Below are 18,423 nucleotides of genomic sequence, written 5' to 3' on the forward strand. Positions count from 1 at the left end.
ATGGAAACTTGAGATTAGAAAAGCAACCTTTCAGGCCTCGAGGAGTGTACAAATGAAGGGATTTCCTAGACCACTAACATTTGAAAAACAGTTTTTAAAGCTTTTTTTTACTTTGGTGGTTGGTGAAACAATCAACTACCAATATTTGTCCCCACTTTAAATGACTTGTGTTGTTTTAAGACTGGGTCTCTCTATGTATCTCTGGCTATCCTGGAATTCACTGAGTAGACCAGGCAGGCCTCAAACTCCCAGAGTTCTACCTGCCTCTGCATCCTGAATGCTGGGACTAAAGGGGTGCACCACCATACCCAGCTAAAATGACTTTATTGCCATTTTTGTTTATATAAAACAACGATAATAACAAAAGAAGGGTTCTTATCCTTTATAAAGAATGAACTATAGTTGGGCATGATGGTGTATATTTGGAAGGTGGAGGCAGAAGGAGCAGGAGTTTAAGGCCAGCCTATCCTAGGCTACATATCAAGTTGAAGGCCAGCCTGAACTATGAGTCCCTGTTTCAAAAAACAAAACCAACCAAGCAAAATTAGTGAACTATATGTTGCCAACACTTAGCTTTAAAAATAACTTCCACATATTAGTGGTGATTCTATGGCAGACTGTCAGAGTCCATATTCAGTTACCCAGGAAACTTACAAAACCTCTGCCTGGGATATATCTTAGGCACTCTGATTTCATCTTGGTGGGGCTCTCCTGTTATTTGCAGCTAGAGCAAAGAATTATCTGTTATACAATCCCCTTCCAATGTATGAGTCCAGCATAATGTTTCTACCCAATGGTTGTAGAACTGAGACTAATGACCTGGGATTGTCTTAATTTTGTAAATCTCCAATTTAATTTTCTGGGCATGATGACACACACCATTAATCCCAGGACTTGAAAGGCAGAGGCAGGCAGATCTCTGGTTCAGCCCCAGCCAGGATAAAACTTGAGGGGTCTGATAGCCCAAGTAGTTCCTGGTTCTGTGATCCCCGTCAGAGACAGGCTACCCAGGGCTACATAGTGAGACCTTATCTTTTTTTTTTTCAAGACAGGGTTTCTCTGTGTAGTTTTGGTGCCTGTCCTGGAACTCACTCTGTAGCCCAGGCTGGCCTCGAACTCACAGAGATCCACCTGGCTGTCTCCCGAGTGCTGGGATTAAAGGTGTGCGCCACAACTGCCCGGCTGTGAGACCCTATCTTAAAGAAAACTGGTTTCCTGTGAGTCTGGATCAGAGAAGAAATAGGAACAACACTTCAATAAGTGCCTGCTGGGAACAGACCCAATGCAGATGATTATTTTTTATGTTGTTTGCTTAACTTAAAATAATATTTGTTTACATTCAAAATATAATAAAGTATAAAGAGAAATAACAATAACATCTACTGTCAGATGATTCTATCACATTAAAAGAAAACAAACTGAGTACCCTGTGGTAGGCAGAATAATTCCCTTCCTCATGACTCCCAACAATGTCCATATCGTCATTTCCAGAACCTCATATAGCAAAAGGGACTTTACATTAGTGATTGTAAGATGAGATTATCCTGAGTTATCTAGGTCGGCACAGTATAATCATAAGGCTGTCTCGAAGAAAGGTGGGGGCTGGAGAGCATAAAAACTGTGTCTCCTACTCAACTTTCTGTGAACCTAAACCTGCTCTAACTAATACAGTCCACTAAACAGAACAGCGGATAGCCAAGGCAATGGGAGAGGGAGGCCAGAGACACAGAATGGTAAACTCTGAGATGGCTTGGGTCTCCACTGCTGGAAGCTGTGAGGGGGTTATGAGCTCAAGAGTGCAGGCCCCAACCAGCTGGAAAGGAAGCCAGGAGTCTTCCCAAGAGAACCCAGAAGGAACACAGTTCTGCCCAGGCCTTGAGTGCAGCCCAGAAGACCCATTTTGACTTCTGACCCAAGAAGTATGTAGTGGTAAACTGTACTTTTTAAAATGCTGATATGGGAATTGGCTATAGCAGCAGTAGAAAACTCAGACAGTAATACAATGTCCAGGCTTTTCACCTGCCCTTTCCCGTTGAGATTTGTGTTTTGAGATCGTTTCTTACTTATGTAGCCATTCTTCCTCCTCAGCCTCCCTTTCAGGGTCTGTGAGACCAGGTATTTGTCACCATGTCTGACTTTTACATGTCTCATTTAATTCATGTAACAGGCATTTTAGCCCCATTTTAGAGATGAGGTGGCTAAGATTTACAGAAACTAATAAGTGACAGATGAATTTTGTTGTGGTGGTTTTTGTTTTTGCTTTGTTTTGAGATAGGGTCTCATGTCCCCAGGCTCATCTTGCCCCTCCATTTCCTGTGTACTGCAGTTATAGGCATGGGCCATCACACTTCACTTGCCAGAGCAGGATTTTTACCTAACTGTCCCTTAAAGGCAGCTCTTTGTGTGGTCACCATCTGTGCCCTAACTGGGCTCTGCCTGCCTGTCCAAGCTCTGGTATAGAGCTCCTCACTAGAGAGAGGGTCTCAGCCTTCCTTCTGGAACAAGGAGTAATATAAGAAAGAAGGGCATCAAGTAGAGATTTGTGGGCTGGAGAGATGGCTCAGTGCCTACGAGCACTTGTTTAATTTACAGTACCCACATGGTGATCACAACTGTCCATCATCCAGTTTCAGGGAATCTGACTGTCTGTTGACCTCCATGGGCACCGGGCACATACATGGTACACAGATTACACAGATATATATGCAAACAAAATGCTCACATACATAAAATAAAATAATTAAAAAAGGTGGCCTGTTGTGGTATGCACCCAGCATTTGGGAGGTAGAAGCAGGAGCCTCAGGGGTTCAAAGTCATCTTTAGCTAGTTTGAAGCCAGCCTGTGCTACATGAGACCTTGTTTTGGGGGGAGGAGGAGGAGGAGGAGGAGGAGGAGGAGGAGGAGGAGAGATTTGTAAGCCATCCAACGAAGAGTAAGGATGGTTATTTAAAGAGCAATACAAGCACGTGAGACAGTGCTTTTTACCCTGTGTGGGCTGTGGCACCATGCAGACCCATGGGAACTCTAAACATGCCGGTTCACGCCCCATTCTCATCCATGAGACATCATGGCCTTGTAGTACCCAAGTGATGAGATCGGAGAATAGACCAGTGTCTTCATGAAATGTCCTCATTGTTATGTCTGGAAGCATTCTCGGGATTGCTGACTGTGGCTAGTTTTTAGGCAGACAAGCCTGCAGGGGGAGGAGAGTCTCCAAAGACAGATTCCCAGCAGCTAAGGGCATGGGGAGCCATTGACCTGGGTCTGAGGTTTGCCTCCTAACACACAGTATTTCTGGGAGTGCTCTGTCTTTGAGCCATGTGAGCTGCTCCCTGTCCTGTGTGGCTATCACAGCAAGAAGGTGTCAGAGAAAGACTGCTGGGCTAATTGACCGTTTGTCTTTGCAGTCCTACGAAACATCTTCGTCCTCACCTGCATCATCATCGTCTGCTCTCTTCTCTTCCCTGTCCTGTGGCATCTGTGGATTTATGCAGGAAGTGCCAACTCTAATTTCTTTTATGCCATCACACTGACCTTCAATGTTGGGCAGGTAAGGGTAGCACAGGGTCAGGGGTCAGCTGAGACCGTGCCTATTGTTATGATTTTTATTATGTGGGGGCGGGGCATGGGTATCCTGAACATGCAGGGAACCATGCTGGCATGCTGGGCAGATGCAGTAGCAGGCTGACAGGCATGGCAGCGGGGTGTTGGCCAGTGATACCCAACCCAGATGATGCATCCACGTGGAGATTTTATCATAATAGAGAGATAAAGAGGCAAAGAGACAGAAAGAGGGAGACAGGGAGGGGGATGGAGGGGTACACATCTCGTGGGAGTGGAGGGAGAGGAGAGAGGGGGGGGGGAGAGAGAGAGATGGGCGGAGTTTTCCCTTAAGAGGAGACTTGAGGTCAGGACACAGGCGGGTGGGCAGGATCTGAATATTAACACCTATCCTATAGTTTTGAATATGCAGGGGGAAAGCTCTTCTGTCTTTGAACTCACTTGGGTAGAAGGGATTGGGGAGTGAATAGTGTCAAACTGAATCTGTTTGCATGTGTTGGGTACCACACTCAGTGTTGCTTCATTGAGTCTTACAACAAATCTAGAGAAAGTGCTATCCGTAGTATACAAATGAGGGGCTGGGACTCTTCACTCATGGTCAGTGGAGGCAAGAAACAAATTCAGGTCAGGCCCAGATTCAGAGGCACCCCACTTTTAAAATTGTGCCTTGTTGGCATTATCAAGTGAGTAGGTCGAGGGTAAGACAGCCTTGTGGATTCTGAGGACAGCAGATGCAAAGGCAGGAGTTTAGGAATGATGTGGATTGGTTGCTGGGTGAACAACAAAACAGCAGTGTCTCTTATAGCCCAGGCTGGCTTCAAAGGTACAATGCAGCCAACGATGACCTTGATCTTCTGATCTTCCTGACTCTACCTCCTAAGTTTCCACCATCCCTGATTTATGCAGTGCTGAGGATAGAATCCAGGGCATCCAGGATGCTCGGCAAGCATTTTAACAACTGAACTACATCCCTAGTCCCTGCTTTTGTTTTGCTTTAAAAAAAAAAAACTTTATATAATTTTTAAATGTGCATTGGTGGTTTTGCTTGCATATATGTTTGTGTAAGGGTGTTGGATTCCCTGGAATTGGAGTCACAGATAGTTGTGAGCTGTCATGTGGTTGCTGGGAACTGAACCCTGGTCCTCTGAAGAGCAGCCAGTGCTTTTAACCGCTAAGCCATCTCTCCAGCCCCAAGTCCCTATTGGTTCATTCTTAAAAGGATTCCTAGGTCTGACTCCTAAAGATCAGAGGCTTGTACTGTTAGCTAGCTCTCTTAGAGGTATGGAAAGCCCTTTGTGGAATCATCCATCCTTCCTGAAGTTCCTTCTTTCAGTCTGCTGTGTTCTTGCATGTTAGACTCTGCCCTCAGAGTCAGTTGTACTGTTGACCACTTTAATGCCATTGGCATAGCCAGGTATTTCCCTGCATGGTGAATGGGCTAGAGGCAGAGTTGTTTGGAGAGACGAATGGTGTCAGACAGGTCCCTGAAGTCTTGTCTCCAGGATTAGCAGTTTGGGAAGGAGTTTAAGCTTTTACTAATGAGTTGGTGGGGCCGGTGTTTCCTGTGTGGATGTTGCTGGAGGATTTACATCCAACCCACCACCTTTGGTGCATGAACAGCAAAAGAGAGGTCTCAGCCCTAGTGGTAGTTTCTGATGGTGACTGAGCACCGTCTACCCTTGTTCTACAAAGACAGAAATTACAGGATTCAATGTAGTGTCTAAAATAACCCAAAGCCATCATGGAACTTACGCTTCCCAGAACCCCTTCCTTTTGCATATATCCCAGGGCTTGCATGTGATGGTGTTGGACCTGCCTCGGCCTCTAGGGAGGCAGGGGAACTCCGAAGAAATATTCCTCAGCCTGTTGTCTTGACTCTTTAGTTTTGCTCAAGAAATGAAATTGGCAGTGTTTATGAGGCACCTGTGGGATGCTTCCTCTATGACAGGAAGGTCTCTTAATACCAAGGGGCTATTTGCACCCCATCGGGTGCCATCAAAAGCAAGAGAAACTTAACTTTGGAAAAGAGGGATTTGGGTTGAACTAGAGACCAAAGGCAGTAGGCTCAAGTATATTGGTGGCCGAACTACAGAGAACAGCCAGCTTCTTGGCATCATTTCTTATCTTTAAAAGTTTTTTTCCTTTAAAAGTTTTTTAGGCTGGGCGGTGGTGGCGCATGCCTTTAATCCCAGCACTCGAGAAGCAGAGGCAGGCGGATCTCTGAGTTCAAGGCCAGCCTGGGCTACAGAGTGAGTTCCAGGAAGTTAAAAAAAATTTCTTTTATTATTAGTGTGTGTGTGTGTGTGTGTGTGTGTGTGTGTGTGCGCGCGCGCGCTCTAGGAAGTCAGAAGACAGCGTCAGATTTCTTTCTTTTTTTTTTTTAAAGATTTATTTATTATATATACAATGTTCTGCCTACATGTGTACCTGTAGGCCAGAAGAGGGCACCAGATCTCATTATAGATGGTTTTGAGCCACCATGTGGTTGCTGGGAATTGAACTCAGAACCTTTGGAAGATCAGCCAGTGCTCTTAACTTCTGAGCCATCTCTCCAGCCCCAACAGTGTCAGATTTCTTAGAGTTGTAGTTACAGGTGGTTGTGAGCCACCAGGATGTGCCTCCTGGGATCTAAACTTTGGTCCTCTGCAAGAGCAGATAGTACTCTTAATCCCTGAGTCATTTTTCCACTCCCTGAACCTTGTGTTTTGAGAAAGACCTCTCACTAGGACTTGAAGCTTGCCAAATTAAGCTAGGATAGCCAGTCAGTAAGATCCATGGATCATCCTGTCTCTACCTCTCCAGCTCTGGGTTACAAGAATATACCAGCATGCCTAGCTTTTTATGCGGGTGCTGGAAATCAAACTTACGTTTCTATGCTTGCATGTGAAGTGCTTTATTGGTTGAGGTATCTCCCCAGCTCCCTCATTTCATATCTTGTATTTATTTTTATTTTATGTGTTTGAGTGTTTTACCTTCCTGTATGTATATGTACTGTGTATCTTCCTGGTGCCCATGGAGGTGAGAAGAGGATATAGACTTCCTATAATTGGAGTTATAGGTGTTATAAGTCACCGTGAGAGTGCTGGATTAAACCTGAGTCCTCTGGAAGAGTAGCCAGTGCTTTTAACTGGCTTTCTAGTCCCCATTTTTTAACCTTTAAAAAACATTTTTTTTAAAGATTTATTTATTTATTATGTGTACAGAAGAGGGCACCAGATCTCATTACAAGTGGTTGTGAGCTACCATGTGGTTGCTGGGAATTGAACTCAGGACCTCTAGAAGAGCAGTCGGTGCTCTTAACCTCTGAGCCATCTCTCCAGCCCTAAAACACATTTTAATAAATTTTATTTTTTTGAGCTGAGGATCGAACCCAGGGCCTTGCGCTTGCTAGGCGAGAGCTCTACCACTGAGCTAAATCCCCAACCCCTACATTTTTAATCATATAAGAATAAATGACTTTTTGTTGTTATGGGAAAGTTGTCAAACAAAAACATGGGGAATGAAAAATAAAGTTCGAAGATTAGGACTGTAGCTCAGCAGTAGTATGCTTAACTAGCATGCTTGAAGCCCTAGGTCAAATCCCCAGTGTGGAGATCTGAGGGTGGGTATGATAGCACTTGGCTTTAATCACAGCACTGAGGAGGTGGAAGCAAGATTAGGAATTCAGTGCCATCCTTGCCTGTGGAGTTCAAGGCTTTCCTGGACTGGTAAAGCCATCTCAAACAAACAGAAAAACCCAGACAAACACAGATAGAAGTCTTCATTGGGACTAAGTGTTTGCCTAGCAATCTTTGCTTTTGTGTGGGGAGAGTGTGCACGTGGACATGTGTGCTTGTGGGTGGGGAGACCAGAGATTGATGTTGGGTGTCTTCTTCAGTCCCCCATTACTTTATTTTGAGACAGCATCTTTCCCTGAACCTGGCGCTTGCCAATTCATCCAGACAGGCTACCCAGCCTGCTCTAGGATCCCGTCTTTGCCCTTGCAGCACTTTGACTAGAGGTGTGTGCTGCTACACGTGGCTTTTTAATATAGTTACTAGGGATTGAACCCGGTTTCTTATGCTTGCACTTTACCAGCTGAGCTATCTCCCCGGTCTCCCTCTGTCATTCTTTTTGGGCTGGCCTGCGCCACTGGACAGCCTGTGCTAGCCTCCATCCCTTGGAGGTGCTCCTGCCTCAGCCTCCCAAGTGCTAGAATTACAGATGCGCGCCACCGTACTCATTTTACCGAGTATCCTTTCTTTCCTTCTCTTTCCCTGTCTCTTCCCTTCTCTTCTTTTCAGACAGGGTTTCTCTGTGAAACAGCCATGGCTGTCTGGACCTGCCATGTAGACCAAGCTGGCCTCAAACTCACAGAGATCTGCCTGCCTCTGCTTCCCAACTGCTGGGACTAAAGGTGTGCGCCACCACCAATGGTTTATCTAGCATTCTTTTTTCCCCAGAGCTGAGGACCAAACCCAGGGCCTTGTGCTTGCTAGGCAAGTGCTCTACCACTGAGCTAAATCCCCAGCCCCTTATCTAGCATTCTTAAGACCCTGAGTTTGATCTGGCACCACCAAAATGGGGGATCTGCCTGGGCTCTATCCCTCCCCACCCAGAAAAGGTCATTTGGTCATGTGTTTACTTAGGTTCGTGTCTTTTAGGCTTATCTATTTAGAGACAGCTGTGAGGACCATGTATATAAGAAGAGCTGTTTGGTTTGTGTCAGTCAAAAACATCCTAATCTACAAACTGCTCTTGAACTTGGTGTTTTCACAAAAAAAAACTACTCGTCTTGAGATAAAATTTTTAATTTTTTTTTTTTTCAAACTGAGTCTTACTGGGTGTGCTGGCACTTTGATCCCAGCACTTGGGAGGCAGAAGTAGATAAATCTCTGTGAGTTCAAGGCCAGCCTGGCCTACGAAATGAGTTCCAGGACAGCTAAAACTATTGCATAGAGACAGAGAAATCCTATCTCAAAAAAAAAAAAAAAAAAAAGAAAAAAAGAAAGGAAGGAAGGAAGGGAAAGGAAAGAAGGGAGGGAGGGAGGGAGAGAAAAAGAAGAAGAAGAAGAAGAAGAAGAAGAAGAAGAAGAAGAAGAAGAAGAAGAAAAAGAAGAAAAGGAAGGAAGGAAGGAAAGAAGGGAGGGAGGGAGGGAGAGGAGAAGAAGAAGAAGAAGAAGAAGAAGAAGAAGAAGAAGAAGAAGAAGAAGAAGAAGAAAAGGAAGGAAGAAAGAGAGAGAGAGAGAGAGAGAGAGAGAGAGAGAGAGATATAAAGGAAACTGCCTGGTGGTGGTGGTGGTGGCGGCACATGCCTTTAGTCTCAGCATTTGGGAGGCAGAGGCAGGCGGATCTCTGTGAGTTCAAGGCCAGTCTGGCTGCAGAGCAAGTTCCAGGATAGCCAGGGCTACAGGGAGAAACCTTGTCTTAAACAAACAAACAAACAAAACAAACAAGCAGGGTATAGGAGAAATGGCTCAGCAGTTAAGAGTACTGGCTGCTCTTGCCTGGTGGTGGTGGTGGTGGAGGTGGTGGTGGTGGAGGTGGTGGTGGTGGAGGTGGTGGTGGTGGAGGTGGTGGTGGTGGTGGTGGAGGTGGTGGAGGTGGTGGTGGTGGAGGTGGTGGTGGTGGTGGTGGTGGTGGTGGTGGTGGTGGTGGTGGTGGAGGTGGTGGTGGTGGTGGTGGTGGTGGTGGTGGTGGTGGTGGTGGTGGAAGTGGTGGAGGTGGTGGTGGTGGTGGTGGTGCTGCTGCTGCTGCTGCTGCTGCTGCTGCTGCTGCACGTGCACACCTTTAATCCCAGCACTCGGGAGGCAGAGGCCGGTGGATCTCTGTGAGTTCAAGGCCAGCCTGGTCTACGGAGTGAGTTCCAGGAAAGGCGCAAAGCTACACAGAAAAACCCTGTCTCAAAAAAACAAAAAAAGAGAGTACTGGCTGCTCTTGCAAAAGACTGGAGTTTGATTCCTAGTGCCCACAAATGCCTCTAACTCCAGTTGCCGGGGATCTGATGCCTTTCTCTGGCTTATTCATATACCATCCATGTAGGCAAAATACCCATACACCCATACACATAAAATAATAACAGAAATAATTTTTAAAAAATCAAACAGGCTTTCATGTAGCCAAGACTGGCTTCAAAACTTGCTATGTATTTGAAGATGACCTTGAACTACTGATCCTTCTTAATCTATCTCCTGAATGTTGGGAGTACAGGCATATGCCACCATGCCTAGTTTTATGTCATGCTGAGGATTGAACCCAGGTTTCATGCTAAACAAGCACTTTGCCAACTGGGCTCCATCCTCAGCCTCTTGAGATGAATTTTGTAGCGACCCCATCATGTTCCTTGGGTAGGAGGCACTGTGATTTATTTGACCAGGTAACCTTTGCTGTTGGGATTTGAGGTTGCTTCTGGCTATTTTGCTACTTGAAATGAAGAGGCTTTTGTATTTGTCCACATAGTTCACATGTGTAAAACAATACATTTAGGGTAGATTTTAAATGGTAAGATTTGCAGAGTGAGAAGGTATGTGAATGTTCTATTTTTGGAATATATTACCCAGTTGCTATTCACAATGTGTCTGTCAGCAGAAGTCCAGACAACCCCTTAAGCTGGTGGACTATTATGTACCTGTCATTGGCCTTCATAAGTCTGGGCCCTGACCATAAAGAGCTCCCTTGAGTTAACTGTTTCTGGAAGTTGGTGACCTTGAGTTCTGCTGCTGCTGCTGCCCCACCAGCACTCCAGATCAGTAAAGGAACGCATCAGGCAGCACGTTTGTTTACTAGCTGTCACTCTAATCCTGTCATTTCTTTTTCTGACCTGGAGATGATGGCACCTAATTGAATTCTAATAGTTCAGTGGCTGAGGTATAAGGATTACCTTGAGTTCAAGACTAGCCTAGTCTGTATAGGAAGACTTGTTTTAAAAAAAAAAAATAAACAAAAAAGATTATTAACCTGGAGTGTTGACTAATGAAAAGAGCCCCTCACCAGGAAGAACATACTGCCCGTGTCCTGGGCCTTGGATCCACTGAGTGTAGATACAGGACATTTAGAATTTTTATTTTTATTTATTTCTTGAGACAGGTTTCTCTGTATAACAGTCCTGGCTGTCCTGGAACTAACTCTGTAGCTCAGGCTGGCCTCAAACTCAAGAGATCTGCCTGCCTCTGCCTCCCAAGTGCTGGGATTAAAGGCGTGCGCCACCACCGCCCAACTAGAATTTTCTTAATAGTTTGGCGCTACATTAGGCCTCTTAGGAAGTTCTCCTTTGTTGTTCTCTTCTTCCTCTTCTTCCTCCTCTTCCTCCTCCTCCTCCTTATCATCATCATCATCATCATTATCATTATTATTTTGGTTTTTTGAGACAGGGTTTCTCTATGTAGTCCTGGCTGTCCTGGAACTCACTCTGTAGACCAGGCTGACTTCAAAGTCAGAGCTCTGCCTGCCTTTCCCTCCTGAGTGCTGGGATTAAAGATGTACGCCACTACTCCAGGCTTATTTATTATTGTATGTGAGTATGTTTATGACATGTGTGATACATATGTGCCATGACAAGTGTGTGGAGGTCAGGGGACAGCTTTTAGTAGTTGGTTCTCTCCTTTAGTCTTTTCATATTCTGGAGGAAGACTCAGGTCGCCAGGTTAAGCACGTTACCTGCTGAGCCACCTCGCTGTCTCTTTCTTGGCCTCCCTGTCTATCTCCACCCTAGCTGTGCTGTCTGCCTCTTGTTAGACCATGAACTTCTCGAAGGCAGGGATCTGCTTCTCCCCTTGGAGGGTCCCCAAGTACCAAGTCAGTATTAGAAAAGTATTTGTTAAATGAATGAGTGAGGATGTGGACAAACCAAAGGCAGCCAGAGAAAACATCTGATTTGTGGCTAGATGTGCATGGTTGGTGGAGGAATCCAGTAGGAACAAGATGGCTTTCCTGTTGAGAGGCCAGACAAAGGCCAGAGGACTAAGAGTAGTGGCTGGACCTTTAGACTGGAAAGAAAGAAGAGAAGGGAGCTGGGTGATCCTGAGTGGCCGATACCTGTAATCCAGCACCTGGAAGGCGGAGGCCAGAGCTTCCTTGGTTCCAAATCAGCTCGAGCCTCATGGGGGAAGTCAAGCTCGCCTGTGCATTCCAGGACCTTGCCAGCAGGAGGGAGAAGGTGAAGCGGACAGGAAGAAGAGGAGGGGGAATGGGACTGGAGAAAGGTGGCGTGAGGTCACACCTCTGACTGAGGCCAGTTCAGGTGTTTCCACCCTTTTCCTTCAGTCCGAACCTGGCCTCTTCGTGTCCTGCACAGCCCAGCCCAGTCCTGCTTCTGTGTTGGCATTTCTACTAAGATACCAGGCATTTGGGGACAGACGCTTATGCCACAGCCTGTTCTTATAAATACCTTTCTAGCAGGGAAAGGTGTTTTTCTCTAGCCTCCTCCTTCCCTCCCTGGTACAGGTGGATAAGAGCTGTTCTGTGTGCCAAATGGCTGCAAATTCCAAATAGGTGCCCAGAGCCCAGACCTTCACTGTCAAATCAGCTTTATTTATGTAGACTGCATAGAACAACTTGACTTACTGAGTTTTGTTAAAGTCCTGCTCTGTTCATCTTGAAAAGTATGATGCCCTATTACAGAATGAATGTGTGTAGGTTATTAGTTACCCCAGCAGGTACTCCAATGACTAAGGCTCTGTTCTTTCTCTCGGGGACCATTAAGTGTTTTTCATCATGTGGTAAGCACACATTGTTTGGTAATTACCATTGCCTCAGAGTCAGTAACAGGAAATGACAGTAGTAGCCATCTAATGAGGCATGTGTGCTTGTGTGTGTGTGCTTGATATGAAAGAGAAGATTGAAATCTACTGCTTGATTGCTTGAGGCCTCCTCCAGCTCCCTCACTCCTTCAGGCGATTTAACTTCTTTAGGGTACAGTTTCTTAGTCTCAGATTTCAGGGGGATAATCCCCACCTCATAGGGTATTTAGTGGGTTTGCTTTAACCTGTGGGTCCTATTATTGCCATAAATCACATTGCTGGCATGTGAAATGTGAAGAATAGTGTGCTCTTCAGATACATACAACAACCTTCCAGGGCAGTATTCAATTCATAAATGATGAGAAAGAGACAATCTCTTTTTTCTTTCCTATTTAAATTTAGGACAGGATCTCATGTACCTAGCATTACCTCCACCTTTCTATGTAGCTGAAGCTGGCCTTGAACTCCTTATCTTCCTGTCTTTGCCTCTACCTCCCAAATGCTGGGGTTATAGGTGTAACAAATTAATCAATGGTTTAGGGAGAAAGAGAGAGAGAGAGAGAGAGAGAGAGAGAGAGAGAGAGAGAGAGAGAGAGAGCACTTTCATGAATCTGTCTTTTCTAAAAGAAAAGGCTAAAGCGTCCCAGTCACCCTAAATAAATTTAAGAACACTAGAATCTTACTTTAAAATTGTAATTAGTGGCTCATGCTTAAGGAAGGTTTACAAGGAGCTGGCCTCATATAATTTGGATCATGTGCTTGTTTGGCCTTCTGAGTCTTTCTGTGTATGTATGTGTGTGTCATTATGATGGAAGTATCTTCTATTTTCTTTTAGTAAAATATCTTGGTTAAAAAAAAAAATCTTGGCTTAAAAAAAAATCTTGGTAATCTTCCTTTGCTTGTATATAGAGGAGCCTCCTGTTTGTCTAAGTCCTGAATGTAAGATCTCACCATGCTCCACACATCTATCTTCTGTTCTCTACAGCCCTTTAGGTGAATGAGACATAGCCCTCCTTACAGTGAACCCACAGTATGGAAGAGAATGAAAAATCAACAAGCAGGGCAGAGCAGTGTGGTGCTCTCACCCTGGGGCTGGGAGCATGGAGCCAGGACTATGAATGCCTCTTGGGGAAAGTGGTTTCTAAATACAGTTCTGGGGGACATACAGGATCCAGCTGGGTGCGAGAGGAGGAGGAGGAGGAAGAGGACAGGAGAAGAGGGGACCCGGGGAAGAGGGTAATGCTGTGTGCTACTGTGTAGCACCGGCTGTACTCTGGGGTAAAGAAGGAGAACGTTCCAGGGTTGCAGTGGCCACAGCCCTTGGGGACCTCACTGTGCTGAGGTTCAGGCTGGGCCATTAGCTCTCAACCAAGGGTGAATGTGGCTGGGTTCAGACTGCAAACTGCCAGGAAGAGAAGAGGTTGTGAGCGGCATCCTGGTGCGGAGGAGGCGGCTGTATCTGTGAGAGGCTGCACTCTTGGTTGCTTAACTTGGACGGTGGCTGTGAGGACTTAATATGATGCTGAACAAGAATGTTGTTGAGAATTGAAGGGACCAGGTAAATAACAGCTGCTACTCTGGCACCAGTCTACAGTCCTACCTTCGAACAGTGACTTGAAGCCTGGTTATCCCCTGGCTTTTTCTTTGTTTTTGAGACAGGATCTTTTTCTTGTAACTCATGCTGGCCTGTGACTTACTAAGTGGCTGAGAATGACTTGAATTTCTGATCCTCTTATGTCCACCTCTCAAGTGCAGGGTTGCAGGCCTGGGACACCACTCCCCCTTCCCTGCTGTTTTTATCTTTAGAGTTGGAAGGTGAAACTCTTTCCCCTCCCTTGCAGGGTCTATGTGTCCCGAGTGGGTAGGCCAGAGCTCCACAGGCAGCTGCCAGCCTCCTCTGGCTTCTCCTTGTCTAGACTCCAGGCAGGTGGCCAAGGAAACAGCACTTTGCCAACTACACGGCAACCAGTTGAAGTCCCCAAGAGTGTCAGTGTCTCCAACAGAAGGAAGAGGCCTTAGGGAGTCAAGACATACTAAGGCGTTCACATCTGTTTCCAAGAGGCTGTAGTCAAGAGGCTCCAATTGGTCAAGGTGGATAACCCAGTTGGCTCTCAAGTCTCAAACTTACTTTGTCTTTTCCAAGAAGAACCTGGTAGAGCTGTAACTGGGGAGTACAACCTCACAGGGTGCTTATCAGGGCATGGAGTGTCAGCCAGCCTCGGCCAGTGTGAGTGCCAAGCCTAAGAGGTGGAGGGTGATGGAAAGAACTCAGAATTTGGACGTAGACAGTTAGGGCTGATGATATAGCCTGACTTTTCACCCATACCTGTGACCCTGGGTTATAAATGAACCACAGCCCAGGAGTTACAAAGTTCCTCAGGGGCCTGGCCAGGTACTTAGAAGATGTTTTTCTGTCTCTCTTCTGTCACATCTGTACTGAAGCATGTTCTGAGTCTCATTCATTTTTGGTTCATTTTGTCCACTGTGACCCTGGCTACTTCATGAAGTCTCCACCACAGAGCAGAGAAGAGCAGCCCTGGGTATTTTATGATTGCCAAGGAGAGGAGTGACGTCTCATCAAGCCATGGTTGAAGGATAGTGCCAAAAGGCTAAGGACTAACACAGCGCACCCAGAGTATGAGCCCTGTACCAGGCCTAGGGCTCCAGAGCTGGAGCAGATACCACCCTATTGGGGTCATTTAAATGAGCATAGGGTTATTATGGGGGTGGGGGAAGCAGCAGAGGCTTCTGTCAGTGTTTGCAGGCATGATAGCTCGGAAGATGCCCCAGGAACCAGGTGTGGTACAGAGCCTTATGCATGTGAGGTGAGCATCCAGGCGGCTGAAGCAGGTAGACCACACTGAGTTCAAGCCAGCCTGGTCTACATAGTTCCAGGGCAGCCTGGGCTATTGAGTGAGATCCTGACTCAAAAGGAAAAAAACAACAAAAAAGAGATCCTTCAGGGGCCAAGAAGTTAGATAAGGGAGACACCCCTCCCCTCCCTGAGCCCTGTGTTTGTGCCTGGTGGTGGCACCCTCCTTTATCCCAGCACTCAGGAGGCAGAGGCAGGTAGTTCTCTGTGAGTTCGAGGGAAACTGGTCTACCTAGTGAGTTCTAAGAGCCACATAGTGAGACCCTGTCAAAAAGTAAAAACAAACCCAACAACAACAAAATGGATGTGTTGGAGATACAAGGAACCTTGTAGAAAGTCTGGGAGTGTGGAAAAAACCTAAGTGAGAGAGAGGCCTGGGTGATCAGCCACAGCAAGCAGGGCAGCTTCCAAGAACAGGCCCCAGGTCTCTGAAGGCAGAGGGACAAACATGTTCTTGGGCCCCTAAATCCTAGGTATGAAGACCAGTGTGGTGGGTCATGAACTGGAGCTGATTGCTTGCATTTTATACATGAAGAAAAGGAAATTGAAGAAACCGGAAGTCCCTTCCTAACTTGCCCATGCTTTTGTTACTTGCTGCTCAACTTTCCCTGCTCAGAATAGGCAGAGGAGCTGTGGGTTTACAGCTGCTGAGCCAGGCCTCAGGCCAGCCTTCTATCCTTGCCCTGTAGCTGTGGCACCCGCCCAGAGCTAAGACCACAGCTGTGTGCCCAAATGAGCAGCAGGGCCCTTTCCTACACCTTCTCATTATGCAAATACTGACACACTGAACACCCACATTCCCACCACAAAGACCCTCTCAGTAATTCTCTGCAGGGCTTTCTCGGTTACAGAATCCATCCCGTAAGCCATCTTTTACTTCATTTTATTGTTATTTGGGGTTTTTACTTATTATTTTGTTTTTTTGGTCAGGATCTCATGCAGGCTAGGTACCTCCTAGGTGTTTCAACAACATGCCCTGCTCCTTTTTTTTTTTTTTTTTTTTTTTTATTTAGATAGACATTTATTTTGTTTGTGGAGGTGGGTCATGTACAGCATGCATGTGGACAGAAGACAACTTTCAGGAGTCAGTTCTCTCCTACCATCATGTGGGTTCTGGGAATAAACTCCAGGTCATCACCAGGCTTGGCAGCAGGTGCCTTAACCTTCTCAGCCATCTCACCAACTCATCCTGGATTGTTTTTAAGTTTATTTCAAATTGAAATGCCACTATCAGTACATTTCCTGCTAATTATGTCAGCTTTTACATCATTAAATAGAGGTCAATATTCATTTCCACTTCACTTACACAAAATTAACATAGTTGAACATTTGGGTCTTACACATGTATTTGTCAAAGCTACCTTTTACCATTTTTGTTTTGAAATCAAGGTTGTATATTCTTGGGCAGCCTGGAACTCACTCTGTAGACTAGGCTGGCCTTGAACTTGAAAGGACCCTCTGCCTCCTGAGTGCTGAGATTACAGGTATTCTTCACCATGTCTTATCCACCAAAACGTTTCTGAATTTGTTGTGTTCTCACATACAGTAGTCCAGCTGGACCAGGCTGCCTTAAAATTCACTATGTGGCCAAGGATGACCTTGAACTCCTTGATCCTCCTGCCTCTACCTTGCTGGCTACATAGTAAATTCCAGATCAGCTTGGACTAGCTATTGAGACCCTGTCTTAAACAAAGACTGGGATTATAGCTGCTGCTCCTTTGTTGTTGTTTGTTTGTTGAGACAAGGTTTCTCCGTGTAACAGGCCTGGCTCTTTTGGAACTCCCTCTGCAGACCAGGCTAGCCTTGAACTCACAGAGATCTACCTGCCTCTGTCTCCCGAGTGCTGGGATTAAAGGCATGCACCACCACTATCTTGTGGGAATATAGCTCTTATAGAGTGTTTGCTTAGCATTCAAAAGCCCTGGATTCAATCTCCAATGCCACATTAAAACTTGTAACCTCAGCATTCGGGAGGTAGAAGCAGGTTCAGAAGTTCAGGGGGATCTCTGCTACATAGTTCAAGGCCAGCATGGGTTTCAAGAGACTCTGTCTCAAAACAAAACAAGTCAGGTGGAATGGTGTATACCTTTAATACCAGCAAACCAGAGGTAGAGTTTGGAGGAGCTCTGTGAATTGAGGCTGGTCTACATAGAGAATTCCAGGACAACTAGGGCTACATAGAGACCCTGTTTCAAAACAAAACAAAACAAACCCAACAAAACCCCAAAACCCCCAAACAGAAACAAAACCTCAACGACAACAAAAAGACCACAATTGTTTTTGTTTTGTCCTTTTTTCTAGATAAACTTTTTATTGTGGAATTGCCTTGGAGTCGGGTTGCAGAGATAGTAGAGAGAAGTCTTGTATATTCCATTCGGTTTTCCTGTGTTAACATCTTAAATTGCACAGAACTTTGTTAAACTAAGAAACCACCCCGGGACTTTGTTTGTTTGTTTGTTTTTCAAGGCACAGTTTCTCTGTGTAGCTTTGCTCCTTTCCTGGAACTCTCTTTGTAGACCAGGCTGGCCTCGAACTCACAGATATCCACCTGCCTGTGCCTCACTAGTGCTGGGATTATGTCTTCTTCTAGGACTAACCTAGGGGACCATGTTGTATTTGGTTGTGTCTCCTCAGTATCCTCTGCTCTGCATCTTGTCTTTATTTTTCATGACCTTTGCAGGCTTACAGAACACTGGGCAGGTCCCCTAAATTAGGTTGTCTGATATTTGTTCTTTTTGTTTGTTTGTTTTTAAAGAAAACCAGGGGCTGGAGAGATGGTTCAGTAGCACTTGTTGCTCTTGGAGATGATCCGAGTTTAACTTCCAGTATCCCATGGTCACTCACAAGCATCCACAGCCTCAACAGACACACAAGATGCACATACATGCATGCAGGCAAAATGTAGAGTAAAATAAATCTAAAGAGGAAGACTCCCCAAGCCAAGCTCCCTTCTCATTATCCTGTCAGAATGTGCCAGCCATGTGATTTCAAACTGATGCTAACTCTACACCACGTTTGGTTTGGGGTTTGTTTTGAAATAGTCTCACTCTAGCCCAGGCTGACCTGGAACTTGCAATAATCAGCCAGGTTTAATGCCTTTAATCTGAGCACTCTGAATTTGAGGCCAGCCTAGACTACATCGAGAGTTCCAGGACAGGCAGGGCTACATAGACCCGACCTCAAAAAACCCAAAACAAAACAAAAAACTTTTAGTAATTCTCCAGCCTCCCCTTCCAAGTGCTGGGATTACAAGAATGTGCCACCATGCCTGGC

At 45.7% G+C, this 18,423-nt stretch overlaps 1 protein-coding gene across 2 annotated transcripts in view; it reads left to right on the top strand.

The window, feature by feature from the left end:
- Positions 1 to 18,423, top strand: part of Pigu (phosphatidylinositol glycan anchor biosynthesis class U) — an 88,809-nt gene that overhangs the window by 67,715 nt on the left and 2,671 nt on the right. For both annotated transcript variants that reach the window (XM_036184861.1, XM_036184863.1), the window contains one exon: positions 3,408 to 3,550. In XM_036184861.1, the coding sequence (XP_036040754.1) occupies positions 3,408 to 3,550 (143 nt within the window). The remainder of the gene's footprint in view (positions 1 to 3,407; positions 3,551 to 18,423) is intronic.

Source organism: Onychomys torridus, chromosome 4 (assembly GCF_903995425.1).
Source record: "Onychomys torridus chromosome 4, mOncTor1.1, whole genome shotgun sequence".
Lineage (NCBI taxonomy): Eukaryota > Metazoa > Chordata > Mammalia > Rodentia > Cricetidae > Onychomys > Onychomys torridus.